The sequence below is a fragment of the Odocoileus virginianus genome, chromosome 22 (genome assembly GCF_023699985.2).
Source record: "Odocoileus virginianus isolate 20LAN1187 ecotype Illinois chromosome 22, Ovbor_1.2, whole genome shotgun sequence".
In the NCBI taxonomy this organism is placed as follows: Eukaryota; Metazoa; Chordata; class Mammalia; order Artiodactyla; family Cervidae; genus Odocoileus; species Odocoileus virginianus.
Genome location: NC_069695.1, coordinates 37,067,416 through 37,083,417, shown reverse-complemented (window position 1 = coordinate 37,083,417; position 16,002 = coordinate 37,067,416). Strand labels below are relative to the sequence as shown.

Sequence of the window (16,002 nt, the reverse complement as noted above, 5' to 3'; positions counted from 1 at the left end):
TAAAAAGGACATTATCCTAGGTAGCCTGACATAATCAGCAGGGCATTCTAAAAAAGAATGTAGAAGTCAGATGGATTTCCTCCTGACTTTGAAAAGCTAAGCTGCCGTGTTGTGAGAGATCCTATGAGAGGACCAGTGGCAAGGAACTGCGACTAGTCTGTAGGAGCTGAGAGCAGCCCCCTAGCTGATGGCCATCAAGAGGATAGTGTCCGCCATCTTAACCACTGCTATATTTGTGGTAGTTTGTTATGCAGCGTAGTAAACTAATGTATATATTTCGTTACCTGGAAATGGGTTCTCCTGCGACATATACCTATGTGGAAACATCTTTGAAACTGGGAAATGGGTGGAAGCTGGAAGAATTTTCAGGAACTTGATAGAGGAAAGTCTAATAAATCACCATTAACAGACTGATATTAGAAATCGGCTATAGCCATACTGAAAATATTGCTGGTGAGGACTCAGAAGGAAATAGCATAATGGTGGAAATAAATCATACCTTATCAGTAGTTACATGTAATGTAAATGGACTGAACACTTCAATGAGAAGGCAGAGACTGGTACCTGATTTTAGAAAAGCAAAAACATGCTTCAAATATACCTAGTCTACAAGAGACACATTTTGTATTTAAAGACACAAACAGATTAAAACTGAAAATGTGGGGGGAAAAATATACCATGCAAATCGAACCCAAAGTGGAGCTTGAGTGGCTATACTAAGATCAGATAAAATAAACTTTAAAACAGAATTCATTATTTGAAACAAATGAGGACAGTTCATAATGATAATAAGTATCAATGGCCAGGAAAACAAAACAATTATCATATATGTACCTATGAAGGTCCAAAATATATGAAGCAAAAACTGACAGTGTTGAAAGGAGAAATAGATAATTCAGCAATAATAGCCTCAGATGATACCTTACTTACAACAGTCGATAAAACAGCTGGGCAGAAAGTCAACAAGGAACTAGTAAACTTAAGCAACACTAAATTGATTCTACCTAACAGACATCTGTAGAACACTTTATCAAAAACAGTCTAATAAAAATTCTTCTCAAGTATACATGGAGTAACCTCAAGAATAAACCATATGTTAGACCATTAAACAAGCCAAAATAAATTCTGAAGAATTTATATCATACAAGGTATGTTCCCTGATGACAGAACATACCTGAATTGTGACATAGAATGAAAACATAAAAGCAAAAATCAAGCTTCCTCAAGCTGATGAAGGGTCTATGAAGAACCCACAGCCAACATTTACTTAATGGTGAGAAACTGGATACTTTCCCAGTAAAATCAGGAACAAGACAAATGTTCATGGGATCCCCAGCACCACACCAAGTTGAGGTTACAAGACTTGAGAGGCAGTCATGTTGTGATTTATTACAGTAGAAGCAAAGGGAAAGGTCCATGTGGGGAGATTAAGTAAGCCAGATATAAGTTTTCAAGAGTCTTCTCTTGGTGAAATCACTTGGGACACCCTTAATTATTCCAGCAACATGTGACAATACCTCTGAAATGTTGTCTACTAGGGAAGCTCATGTGACCCAGTCCATACCTTTTATTGGAAATCCATTATGTAGACACCCTCTACCTAATATGTACCAAATTTGAGACTCCCAGAGGAAAGCAGGTGTTCAGCATAAACCATATTGTCTGCAATAACAGGTGGGTACAATGAGCTATTCTTACCAGGGAATGGTAGAAATCCTCTTGAAATCCAAGTTCCCAGATGCCAACCAAGGACCAACCTTACAAGCAGATGTCTCTAAATATTGCAGTCTCGGGTATGCTACATTCTCTCTTTTCTGCAAAATAAGAACTCCCCTCTTATCACTTCTATTCAGCATTTTACTGAGATTCTAATCAGGGCAGTTAAGCAAGAGAATGAAATAAAGACATACAAGTGGGAAGGAAAGAAGTGAAGAGCTATTTGCAGATAACATGCTCCACGAATTAAAAAAAAGTCCTAAGAAATCCACACACACACACACAAAACACCCTATAGGTTAGCAATGAATAGTCCAAAAATAAACCTATAAAAACAATTCAATTTACAATTGGGTCAAAACAGTAAAATACTTAGTATAACGTTAACAGAAGTAAGCCATTAATGAATAAATTAACAGAAGTGCATGACTTGTACACTGAATACTACACACACACACACACATTATGTCAAGAAATTGAACATCTAAACAAAGTGGAAGACATGTTTATAGTTTGGAAGTCTTAATATTCTTAGAATCCCATACTCTGAAAATTGATTAAATTTACAATCCCTATGAAAACGTCAATTGCTTCTCTCTCAGAAATTGACAAATAATCCAGTCTAAAATTAATATGAAAATGGAAACCCAGAATAGCCAAAACAAGTTGAAAAAGAGGTACAAAAGTTAAAGGGCTTAAACTTCACTATTTGAAAGTTTACTGCACTTGGAATAATGAAAATGTTCTGTAGATGAATAGTGATAATTATATGACAATGTCAAGTGTACTTAACTATATACTTTAAAATAGTTAATATGGCAGATTTTAATGTATATATTACTACAATAAATTTACTCCAAATCTACAGTAGTTTTCACTGGGCAGTGGTATAGAGATAGAAGTATAGATCAGTGGAATAGGATTCAGACTCCAGAACTGAACCATCACATTTATGGCCCTGTGATTTTCAACAGGGATATCTAAATAACTCAATGAGGGAAAATGTCTTTTCAACATATTTTATGACAACTGGATAGCCACATGCAAAAGACCAAAATGGGACCCCAACCTCAATTCATATACAAAAATTAACTCAAAATGGATCTTAGATTAAATGTATGTGCTAAAACATAGGCCTTGAATTGTTTTTTTAATGATTTGGATTAGGCAGTAGATTCTTAGATCTAACACCAAAAGTACAAGAAACAAAAGAAAAAACTAGCTAAATCATGCTTCATCAATATTAAAAATGCTTGTGCTTTTAAAGATACCATCAAGAAAGTGAAAAGACTCCACAGAAAAGGAAAGACTGCAAATCACTTATGTGATAAGGGTTTTATGGGTGGAATCTCTTAAGAACTCATATGACTCAACAAAAACATCAAATAATCCCATCCAAATACCACTTCACACCCTCTAGGATGCCTGCTGAATAAATAAATAAATAAACCTAAGCCTTGGCAAGGAATTGGAGAAACTGGAATATTCATTCACTATAGGTGGGAATGTAAAATGGCACTGCCACTTTGGAAAAAAGTTTGACACTTCCTCAAAAAGCTAAACGTAGTTACCATATGACCCAGCAATTTCACTTCTAGATATATATCCAAGAGAAATGAAAACATTTACATGCAAAAACATGTACAGAAATATTCTTAGAAGCATTATTTGTAATAAAGTAGAAACAATCCATATGTCCATCAGCTGATGAATGGATCTGAAAAATGTGGTATGTCCATACAATAGAAAATGTTGGCAAATAAATACGGTACTGATCATGCTACAATATAGATTAACCTTGAAAACTAATTAAAAGAGTTACAAAGGCCATGTGTTTTATGATTTCACTTATATGATCTATCGTATGTACAGATGTAAAGTAAATTGCCAGAATGCTTGGAGTGGGGAATGGAGGATGGTACAAGGTTACTTTTTCAGGAAGGGATGCACAACTTTGTGAACATACTAAAAATCACTGAAGTATACATTTCAGTGGGGTGAACACTTTATGGTGTGGAATTATATCTCAGTAAGGCTATTTTTTTTTATAAAAAGGAATCTCAAAAATAGCCCTCCATCCAAGATTTCCTGAAGTACAACACCTGTGATTTGTTGTGTGAAATAGCAAAAAGGGAGATTATCCTTAACTCCATGAGCACTTTACAACAAGCTGTTAACAGAAGAGGAAGTCAAAGAGATTTGAAGCATGAAAAAGATTTGTTATGCTGTTGCTGGCTTGAAGATGGATGAGAACTCATGATAAAGTATATCATAAAGGCCTCTGAAAGTGTCCCCAGCTGACAGCAGGCAAGGACTGAAGACTTCATTCCTACAACCACAAGGAGTTGAATTCTGCCAGTAACAGGAATAGAAGATGACCTGGAGCACCCAATGAGAATATATCAGCTGGCACGAGCAGTCAGTTCGCCTGGATGGATAGAAATATAGATCAATTATTTCAGCCTCAGCAGAGAGACCAGTCATGCTATGCCAGATTTACAAGCTACAGAACTGTGACCTGGGTGCTGTTTAAAGTTGTTAGTTTGTGGTAGTTTATCATGAAGCAATAGAAAGCAGTCCATTCCCCAAAATATTTTAAAGAAAAGAGGAAATGATACACATTTCAAAAAGAAACATAACAAGTGTAGTGTAATACGTGTAATTACAAAATATAATGATAAGGCTGAGACCAAACATATCCCTTGTAAAAATAAATATGAATGAGCTTAAGTCACCTAGTAATAGAAAAAGATTTTAAATTTGGCTCACAAAACCCAACTATTTGCTATTTCCCAAAACATAACTAAAGCAAATAAAACATATTTAAAATGAAGAGGTAGATATATGTTTCTGGCATCTCACAACTGTCCAAAAGTCTCAGTGATTCATTAAAAGGACTCACAAGACACAGGACTCCCAGCTATAGTTTATTATATCAATCAGTTGGACCCTGGAAATCTGACCTTTGACATATCAGGTAGTATCCAGAGGAAGCCATGTATCAGCTTCTGAAATTTTCCCACAGGTGAGTGGTCACATAGAGTACACTCCTTCTTTAAGTGGTGAAATACTACAATATGTGTGCAGTGTTTCTGCCCAAGGAAGCTGGCCTAAAACCCAAATTCTAGGGGTTTTATTGGGGGCCACTCATGTAGGCAAGACAATCAGCCTTTTGTTGTTACCAACCCTTTCAAGTTGGGCCCCAAAAAGGGTCTTCCTGCCCAGTATCATTAGAGCCAGTAGGATGAGACCGAGTTTGGTTCAGAAGCGAAGGAGAGTTTTATTGAATCAAAGAATGGAAAGAAGCCAGCTCACACTCCAGAGTCTAACTCTCCCACAGCCAGGGGCAAGGCTGCTTTGTAGGGCTCTGGTTGGGGAGGGTGAGTGGAGTACTGCCCCACTTTGCCCCTCAGGTCTCAGTGCTGGTTGCACCCTCTCTGTGGAGGTCTACAGTCCATGGAAGAGTCCAACTCAACTTAGCAACTTGGAGACTCAGACACACTTAGTGACTAAACAACAAACTACTTCAAAAGTGGCAATTGAGTTTTTTGGCCTCTCTGTATCTTCTGTTTAGAATTGCCCCAAATGCACATGCACACAGTTATTTTTAGTCCCATATAGTTTCTATGTATTTGTTGCTCAGGGAGAAGTATGTCCAGGTACAAACATTGCAGCACTGCAGCAAAGGGTCCTAGGTCCCAGCCCACTTTGTTACTTTTTGAGGCAAATGACTTCAGACAATGTAAGATACATGGCCGAAGAGAACAGTGGTTATGTGTCAGATGACAAAAGAATAATGGTCACATGTCAGATTTTTCCTAAAAATGTAAGTATCTTGGTTTTCTGCCTATAGCCAAGTGTGCCCTGATGTCAAGGCTCACTGCTGAGGCTGTATCTCCCTGGTCATGCTTTGATTGTTTTTTAGAAGAGAAGCTTCAGGTCTTAGCATCACAAGTCATCAAGGGGGGCATTGCCCCAGATTGTCTCTCTACAGGTTGGGGCTTGGGGGCCTCTTCCCTCAAGTACAGTGTCCCCATGGAGTGATGCCTACAACATCAAGGCAGGGTGAGTGGTTAGGGTCACGAAGGAGAGTCTGTTCTACTTAGGCATGAGCTGGTTTTTGAGATTTTTAGGTTCACCCAGGCTCCTGGCTGGAAGAGGTGGAGGGCCAGGCCAGTGGGTGCGGGCACCTGGTCACCATCTTCTGTGAGAGCTTTCATGGTTTCTCCTACCTGGGGGGCATACTTGAGTTATTCCATTTCAGCGGGGTTAAGGTGTCCCTTCTCTTGGGATTGGGAAATGGGTCTACTATGTGTGTGTTATAAGTTCAAATACACTTAATTTTAATTTATCCCCTGGGGCTAACCACATGCAGACTAGGGCCAGTTTTCTTGAGTTTCCTGACATACCTTGGCTAAGGCCCATTTCAGGGTCTGATTGGATCTCTCTTTGACAGTTTGGGTGGGGAGGGTCTCCAGACTGAGTACAAGGTCCATTTTATGCCCAGGGCACGCACTTCCATCATCACTTGAGACACAAATGCTGGACCATTATTTCTTTGCAGGGATCCTTGGAGCCCCAACCTGGGGATTATATCTTTTAGTAATGCCTTAGCCACTTCAGCTGTCATTTCAGTTCTAGCAGGGAATGCTTCTGTCCACCCAGAAATTGTGTTTTCTAGTGCCAGGAGATCCCTGAAAATGCCTAGTACTCTTGCAGTGAAATCAATCTGCCAGTCTTCTCCAGGATATGTCCCTCTGGTCTGAATGGCCCTTATATAGGGGCTCTGGCGGGTCTGGTCTGGGGAGTTGTGTTCATTGTGCAGATGGGCGTGTCTCATCTATCCAGCTGATTGTAGTTTTCATACCTGGAGTTAACCATGAGCTCAACTGACCAATTATTTAGGACCTCCCTCCTGTGGTGAGTCTTGATGAACCTTCCTGATGGCTTGACAAGCTGCAGCTTGGGAAAAGAAGTGTTGCCTGTGTTCATTAGCTAGCCACCATGGTCCTCTAGATCTCTACTGAATCCCAGTTTTCAATCTTTATCTAAGTCTTTCTTCCTGTAGATGGGGGAATGATTGCATGGATCTCACCTTTGAGGCATGAGGGGTGGTCGCCAAGTTGCAGGCTCTGGGCCGCCCTTTTGGCAGTTGTATTCGCTTTGTTTCCCTTTTTTACCTCTGTATTCCCTTTGTATGAGGCCTGCAGTGAATCACTGCCATCCATTTTGGAAGCTGTACTCCTTCTAAGAACTTCAGTATGCTTAAGCCACATTTCACACATTTATTCTCTGCAGTAAGCACACCTCCTTCCTTCCAAATAGCCCCATGTGTGGGTAGGATGGCATATGCATACTGGGAATCTGTAAACATATAGGATTTTCCCTGTCCCATGCTGAAAGGCTCAGGTGAGGACTGTCAACTTCTCTCCTGGGGCAGGAGCCCCAGGGGTAGCATCTCACTTCTGTGACTTGGGTCTGGGAAGTTCCTGCATATCCACCAGACTTTTCCCCCCCTCTCATAAAACTGTTCCCATCTGTGAGAGGCTAACTTCCTCAGTTGGGGCAACTGGAATAGATCATGTCTATGATTTCTATATGATCCTGCTCCAGGGACCCCGATCCTGTGGGTAGCAGGGTGGCAGGATTTAGTGTGTGACAGGTTTTAGGGTAACCACTGTGTTGTCTAAAAGCATAGCCTGAACTTGAATCGACTTTCCATGGGATAACTACTCTGTTCCCTTATAACTTAGCAAAACCCAAACCTGATGTGGGAGGCAAGCTAAAGTGTTAGGTGCAGTCACCTTGCAAGAGGAACTGTGATCTGAAGGGCCAGGTACAAGATCTCTGCACATGGTATCCTCTAAGTAAATGAAACTAGACCAAGGCCAAAGGGAAAAAAAAGTTAGACTTTATCTTATTATCCAGATTCTATTTTATTTCCTGGGAATTAATGAGCTTTGCCCATGACACCATGCAAATTTTAGACTCTCAAAAGGAAAGCAGATTTTTAGTGGTTTAGGCAGATTGGCAAAACAGCATTATCAACGTAGAATACATGCAGAGGCCAGATTCCCAGCATCAGTCAGAGATGAACCCTACAAGCTGGTCCTTCTCAAGAACCTCAGGTTGGCCATGTACAGTCTACTCCACTCTACCCACCCACCCCCAAGCCCTCCAGGTGCCTCACCTTCAAGCCCTCGCATCATGTATTATCTTTACCTAATTCTTGATTTGTGTTATAAACTCTTGTTCTTTGAGTAATCTTACATAGACTTAAGTTTTCTTTTCTGTCTCTAAAGACCTTTAACGACTTTGGAATCTTGGGTTCCAGAACCTCTACTATTTTTTTCCCTGGCTCTATGGCCACAATTTTTAAGTCATATTAATGCCCATTTCCTCTGATCTGCGCACATTCATTTGTCCTGAAGGTGAACCCACAGATGCAAACTCTTATCTATCAGGATTGTTAGTGGCAGACCATAGAATACATAGCTTGTTAAAGGCTAGAAATACACTCTAGCTAGTTAAGGCAGGAAGGACTTAAGAAGTGTTAGCCTATAAAATCATTGGGAGATTAAACAGAGCAGATTCTAGGCTGAGAACCAACCAGACTGTGAAAAGGGGATGCTAAATGGGGCATCCCTGCAGCTAGGAAGCTGTAGAATTGAGAAATTGCTGCTGCTTCTGCCACACTACAACTCTCAATCCCATGAGATCAAAATACCTTTGCAACTATGCTTGGAAAAAGAGCCCGTCTCCCTACTTGCCCCTCTACCTCACCTGCCCCTTTTTTCCTTCCAGGCTTTATGCCAGCGGGCTTCCCTGCAGAAAGCTTGGCCTCCAGAGGGCGCCGAGCTTCAGTGGAATCTGGGAAATGTAGTCTTTAGCCCGCAGTCAATAAAATACAGGAAAGCACGCTAGGAAGGAGCAGGAGTAGGTGTTAACCAAGCCAGTCTGCAGGGACGGCCGTGCCATCCTTCAGGGCCCAGATGAGCTATGCATAGTTGATGGCATCTCCATCACTTTGCCAGTCTTCATCTACCTCCCTCCGACTGTAGTTCCTGTGACCCACAGGGTCACTATATTACCCAAGTTAATATGTAATATTATTATCTTGAAGTTTTCACTGTTGATTCATGTTTGTCTAACCAGGCAATGAATTTCTTGAGATAGTATCTCCTTAAATTCCTAATCTCTGGCAGAAATTTTTCCCAAGCTGAGGACATACCAGGTCCTCATTAAATATCTGAGGTTGTTGACTCAGAAACTGTTTTCTACTAGGGAGTGACTTCCAGTTATTTATTCCTGGGCAACAAACCACCCCAAAACAGTGGGTTGAAACAGCAATTTAGTCTCTCTCCCAGTCCTGTGGGCTGACTGTGCTTAGGTGGGACTGTCTGCATTTCGCATCTCAGGCATTTGCAGTGAGATTGCAGCTAGAGCTGGAATTACCTTAAGGCTCAACTCAACTGGAAGTCCAATATGGCTTCAGCACTCAAATATCTGGCCCCTCAAGGCTGCCCAGCATGGCCTCTTTGTCCAGAAGAGTAGCTTGGATTCAGTTTGTGACCACTCAGAGCAGAAAGAGAGGAAACAGGAACTGCCAGCCATCTTGAAGTCCAGAACTTGCACGATGTCTCTTTGCCATATTTTATTGGTCAGGGAAGTGACAGGCTAATCCCTGTTAACCTCTCTTCACAGAGGCAGAGAAATAGACTTCACCTCTCAACAGGGAACTGATATGGGTGGCAGAGAAGGAAGAAAGTGATAGCACCCAACTTTGGAGTAAGTTACTACAGAGAGTATTCATCCGTGGCATGCCATAGGTATCTAGAGCAAACTATGCTGTGTCTGAAGACCTGGCTTTCTTCATTCAGTATTTCATTTCATACTTTGCCATATGCATTGTTCCAACCAGGCAGCTCATAAATGCTTGTCATTGGTCACAAAGGCAGGAGAGTAGAATTGTCTATGTCTGATTGCTGGGTCTGTGCAGCACTCCCTTTTTCATTAGTTGAAAGCTTTCCATGGTGGGTTTCTGTGTTTCAAGGAAAGGACTTTCTTCTTCAACTCTGTGAATTCCTTCACCAGCAACAATCATATGTGACACCTCTTCTTGATCTGATGACATCTAACAATCCTAAAATGGACTGGTATAACACATTGTACCTTAACTATGAACATAATGTGACTTTTAATTTTGATTATATTTTAACTTGGTTTAATGACTCTTTTGCCTTACATCGGTAACTGTATAATGGGGTTTGTTTCTAACAGTCTGAAAGCTTTTATGTTACAAATGGTTGTTAAGCTCCTATGAATGCCACAACCTCCTCCAACTATACTTGGGGTCCCTGGATCAGAGACCCTCAATATGAGGGTAAGGAGAATATGCTGCCAGAACAATTTAGGGCCTGTGCCCCTGGCCAGCAGGAAGTAGCTACAGAATGAGAGCAATACCCCTTTTCCCTTGGCAGCCATGTTCTTCTAGAAAAAGAAGGGGGGAATGAGAGAGGTAATTCTTATGTAGGTTGATAAGGAGTCCAGGGCCCTCGAGAAGAAGAAAGGGGTATGGGGCTCTCAAGGAGAAAAGGACGAACTTTTTTTTCTACATTGTTTTGTCTTAGTCACATAAGACATTATTTTCTTTAAGTCCAGAGCTAATGATTACACAACAAAACTCATCTTGCTCAAGGGTATGTTGTTCCTTAAGCTCTGTACTCATGATTATATAATAACAATGCATCTTGCTCAAGGACATTTTTTTCTTCTTAACAAGAACCTGAGTGGAACAGTCTCTCTCCCCCTTCTGATGTCTATGTCAGAAGCTTTTTCTGTCCTTTTTCACTATAATAAAACTTGTGCCACACAAAAGCTTTGAGTGATTAAGCCTGGTACCTGATCCTGAAGCTAAATCTTCTTCTTTGGAGATCACGAATTCAACATCATTAGCTGTTAGCTATCATCTTGGGGACTCTGCAGATGATACCACCCTTATGGCAGAAAGCAAAGAGGAACTAAAAAGCCTCTTGGTGAAAGTGAAAGAGGAGAGTGAAAAGGCTGGATTAAAACTCAACATTAAAAAAACTAAAATCATGGCATCTGGTCCCATCACTTCATGGCAAATAGATGGGGAAACAATGGAAACAGTGACAGACTTTATTTTCCTGGGCTCCAAAATCACTGCAGATGGTGATTGTAGCCATGAAATTAAAAGATGCTTACTCCTTGGAAGAAAAGCTATGACAAACCTAGACAGCATATTAAAAAGCAGAGACATTACTTTCCTGACAAAGGTGTGTATAGTCAAAGCTATGGTTTTTCCAGTAGTCATGTATGGATGTGAGAGTTAGACCAAAAAGACAGCTGAGTGCCGAAGAATTGATGCTTTTGAATGGTGGTGTTGGAGAAGACTCTTGAGAGTCCCTTGGACTGCAAGGAGATCCAACCAGTCCATCCTAAAGGAAATCATTGCTGATATTCATTGGAAGGACTGATGCTGAAGCTGAAGCTCCAATACTTTGGCCATCTGATGTGAAGAACTGACTCATTGGAAAAGACCCTGATGCTTGGAAGAATGAAGGCAGGAGGAGAAGGGAATGACAGAGGATAAGATGGTTGGAAGGCATCGCTAACTCAATGAACATGAGTTTGAGTAAGCTACAGGAGTTGGTGACAGACAGGGAAGCAGAGTCAGACACAACTGAGCATCTGAACTGGGTCAGATACTACTTCTCATGTCACATATTATTAATAATAAACCAAACACAACTTGTTATTGCTATTATTCCTAAATATCCTTATGATGTTTTGGTTATCTGTGGTAAAGTTTTATAATATATATTTAGACTTTGTCACTGCTTCAGGCACAGAGTTCCTAAAACCCCTGGAATTTCCTAAGTGATAAAAGAAGGTGCCTTTTGTTGTGCCTTTTGTTAATGAGGTGACTTTTGGAAAGCCCTCGTGTAACCTAAAGATGGGGCCAGTTCCCAAGGGAACCAACCAGGATTAGAGGGTTGGAACTTTCACTCCCCCACCTGATTTACATGGAGGAGAGAGAGTCTGGAGGTTGAGTCATTTGCCAATGGCCAGTTATTTAGTCAAGCATGCTTGTGTAATGAAGCCTCCATAAAAAACCAAAAGGAAAGAGTGCAGGGAGCTTCCAGTCTGTTAACCAGTCACTTGCTCATGCCACTGTGCCAGGCCCCAAACTCGACAAGGACAGAAGCCCCTTTGTTCAGGACCCAGCTCTACATATTTTATTCCCTGTTGATCTGCAGTAGCCTTCAAAATAAACCAGTATTCCAGTGAGTAAATGGGTTTCCTGAGTTCTGTGAGCCCCTGTATCAAACTCATCAAACCCAAGGGAAAGATCATAAGAACTCTTGATTTATAGCCAATCCGTCAGAAGCACAGATAACAACCTAGACCTACAGTTAGCATCCGGAGTAAGGGCAGGCTTGTGGGAATGAGCTCTTAACCTGTGGCATGTGAGGCTTTCTCCTGGTAGAGTCAGGATTGCGTTGAATTGTAGAACATTCAGCTGCTGTCTGAGAATTGCTTGGTGGTGTGAAGAAAACTTTCCCTCATGTTGGAATTAACTACTCAGGCAATACAGCAGAGAAAACAGTAGGCTTGGTACCTGCACCTGTGATCAGAGATTGAGTTCTGTGAAATGATTAATTTAATATCACCAAACCTGTTTCCTTATCTTTAAAACAAAGTAATGATGCCTGCTTCACACGATTGTTGAGTCAGTGAGATAACTTACACCAGTTCCCAGAAATACAGCATTATAGAAGTAGAATTTATTGTGTGTCCCTGTCTTCCTCACCCCCATACCTCCTCATCAGTGCTAAAGTACTGGATAGCAGAGTCTCTGCAGTGGGTACTTCCTAAGCAACTTGTTATATGAAAGTTTTTAAAGTCAGTATGTTGTCCTATCCTGGAGATGTGCAAAGATTAAAAATGATATGTTGTCATCTGTGTTACATCACAACAGTTCTGTCTGAGCCTGTGGCCCTTCCACATAGGTCTGTTACAAGCTGAAGAGTGGTGTGTTTGTGTCTCCCTCAGCCTACTTACTGATACTGTTGCTGTTGGCTGGGAATACCTGAGGCACTCACCTAGGCCTGTACTACTTGGACGAGCCCCACAGACATTTCCTGGGCTGAAGCTGATGTGATTGGACCAAACATTGTGGCTTTTGTTATGACTCAAGATACACCACAGCAGCAATCACTGGGGAATCTTGAAAAAAAATTTTTTTTATTATACACAGGTCCTGGAGGGTACATGGTATGCCCACAGCCAGATAGCTGGGAGTGAGTGAGCAGACCTGGATCTTTGCCTTTGTTAGGGCCCCAGAGTTGGGTGTCTAGGGTTCTGCAGGTTTACACTTTATTGGTGGATTTAAAACTTAAGAGGGGAAATTGGGACACCTGAAGGGAAAAGGTGGCTCATTCAAGTAGTCAGTTATCCAGGTTACCTAGGGCTTTCTAAAAGGGGAACTTTGTGAGTGGGGGGTGGCCTTATTCCTCATCTAGTTGTTTAGTAACTGTGTCATACAACTGGCAATTTGTTTATTCAAGATGAATGTATTTGAAACGGATTCCTCAGCAAAACTTAATGTTAGGTACTTACATTATATGTGTGTCTTCTTGTAGCCCTAGGCCTTAGATCACGCTGAGTATAGTCAGATGACATCTCTAGTAACCAGCTGTGTTGTAGGCCAAGAATTCTATATTCTTCAGTCCTATTGCAGGTGGGTGGTGGGTTGCCAAGACTAATTAAAGCTAGACTCTGCATTTGCATAGGATGATTGTTGTAACGGGCTATGCCAGGGGGCATGTAGTGACTTTTGAACATATTCTTCATTTTTCAACTAGACCCATGCTTGGAGTCAGAGGATTGGCTTTGTGGTTTAACCTCTCAACCTCAGTGTCCTTGCTGTAAAATTGATAATGGCATTTATTATCTACTGTCTTAGTTTTGGTGGAACAGTGCCAAATGAGGCCACCCTTAAAGGGATAAAACAGTGTCTTCCATCCTAACCAGTCAGGGTGCATAGCAAGGACTCACCCCAGGTCAAATGGCTTGAAGCTCACTGGTTTTCTACCACAGTACCGTGCTTCCCAGCACGTTAGAAAGATCCTTGAACAGAAGGCAGAAGAAAAATTGTGTATATGGTGCTTTTTACTTTTCCAAAGTATCTTCATTTCCGTGTCCTCTTCTGTTTCTTCATTGCTGTTTTTACTTCACTTATTGAGGAAAGTATTGTTGTAATTCTTGTCTTACTGAGTGCAGAAGGAAGTGAGCACTCCTCTAAGGCCACACAGCTGGTGAGTGCATAAAGCGTGACTAGGATGGTGGAGTCCCGATTTCTTAGCTAGTGTATTGGGCTGATGCTGCATCCCAAGATTTGACTCTTCTGAAAACTTGAGGAAAACTTTGATACGTGAAAAGGATACTGGTATAATTATCATTAGAAGACTACATGGTCTTAGCTTATGGGACCGACTGCTTTTGAGGGACCAGCTGCTTTTATTACAGGAGTAACAAATGCTCCTCAGAGGGATCTGGTATTCCTAGAGCAGACTTCAACAGTTCATCACCCTTTCTGGTAGAAATATGTGAGAATGGACCAACTACTCTACTCTCTGCTTCCTCTTCCAGAATCATCCCCAGGTGTGACAGAGGTGACCATCATAGAAAAACTACCTGCTGAACGTCATATGATTTCTTCATGGGAACAAGTAAGTGTCACCCTGTTGAATCCTCACCTCCCAACAATGAGTGGTCAACTTAAATGCCCCTGAGAAGGAAAGAGTGGACAAGAGACTTTTTCTTACCTCAGGCCACAGCCACCTTCAAGTTAGAGTTCATCTTTCTCTCTGTCTCTGTTCAGGGCTTTTAACACTCCCTTCCATTCCATGCCATCTCTCCAACATGGAGCATCTCCTCTGAGCCTGTCTTAAGGAGGCAGTGGAACATTTGAAGTTGTATATGTACACAACAAAGCTGAAAATCCACCTAGGAAAGAAGGAATTAAATATTAATAAGCATGCTGGGCAGAACGTGGTTAAGTGTTGCAGAGAAGTACTAACCCGATTAATAGCGAATGCTTTCCAACCCTCCTCTGAACTTTCATTCATTCATTTATTCAGTAAAAGATTTAATCTCATAAAATGGGCCAGGCATTGTGCTTGATGTTGAGCCCTAGAGATTCGGGGTAATCAATAAAGAACACAGTTTCCTACCTCTTGATCTTGTCTGAGACATAGTATAAGTCATCCCAAGTATAATTACAAAGCAGATCAAGCTCTGTGAAAGAGAGGTTAAGGGAACATTGTCAGGAGGCCTGACCTAGTCTGGAGGTTGAGGAATATTTTTCCCAAAGAAGTTATGAAAAGTTGTTAACCAGATAGATGAGATATGTGAAGATGCTTTGAGCCTGTGTGAAGGCTTCAGGATAGGAAGGATTACACTTTTGAGGGCATAAAGAGGGCCCGCATGTCTAGGGCACAGGAGAATGGAGGAGAGAGGTGGACAGGACCAGGACATGCAGGACTTCTCAAATCATCAGGACTTTGTTCTTTCCATTTACCAAGGGAAGCCACCGAAATGCTTTAAGTAGAGAAGTCAGATTTCTAATTTGGAAAGTAACTGTGGCTGAGTAGCAAGCAGCAAAGGGATCTGACTAGGTCACCTTGTCACTGAGTGAGTGCTGCTGCCGTATCAGGTGAATTATTTCATTTAATCCTCATAATAGCCCTGGCAAGATCAGTGTCGCTATCTCTGTGTTATAGATGAAAAATCTGAGGGTCAAAGAGGTCAAAGACTTTGTCCTGGGCCACATAGCCACCAAGTAGCAGAGCCTGGATTGTCTGCCCCTAAGCACACGCCCTTGCTGCTCTACCAGACTACCCCTCCTACGGAGGGAACACCATGGCAGCCTTGCCCTCGCCAGCCAAGCAGCCCCCAGGCATGTGGGCATGGTCAGTCCCTGCGAAGAGCTCCCACCCTCCCAGGGCAGAGCAGTGGCTTCACTGGCATATCAGTAGTTGGTAATTAAGGTTTCTCTCCATGACCTCTGCTCAGCAGCACCTCAGCTCTTAGCATGGACTCACTCAGCTCCCGCTCCCATTTTTACTCACAGTACCTGAGAGAAAACGAAATTCCAGAGCAACGTCTACTGTTAAGCTCTTACTAGCTGATGGTGCTGGTACAGCTGTGGCTATGCCAGCCAGGCCTGTAGACCTCGTGGATTACATTCCTTCTGAT

General features: G+C 41.7%; 1 protein-coding gene across 2 annotated transcripts in view; it reads left to right on the top strand.

Moving 5' to 3' along the window:
* Positions 1 to 16,002, top strand: part of TPGS2 (tubulin polyglutamylase complex subunit 2) — a 64,730-nt gene that overhangs the window by 5,892 nt on the left and 42,836 nt on the right. For both annotated transcript variants that reach the window (XM_070452869.1, XM_020869557.2), the window contains exon 2: positions 14,395 to 14,474. In XM_070452869.1, the coding sequence (XP_070308970.1) occupies positions 14,395 to 14,474 (80 nt within the window). The remainder of the gene's footprint in view (positions 1 to 14,394; positions 14,475 to 16,002) is intronic.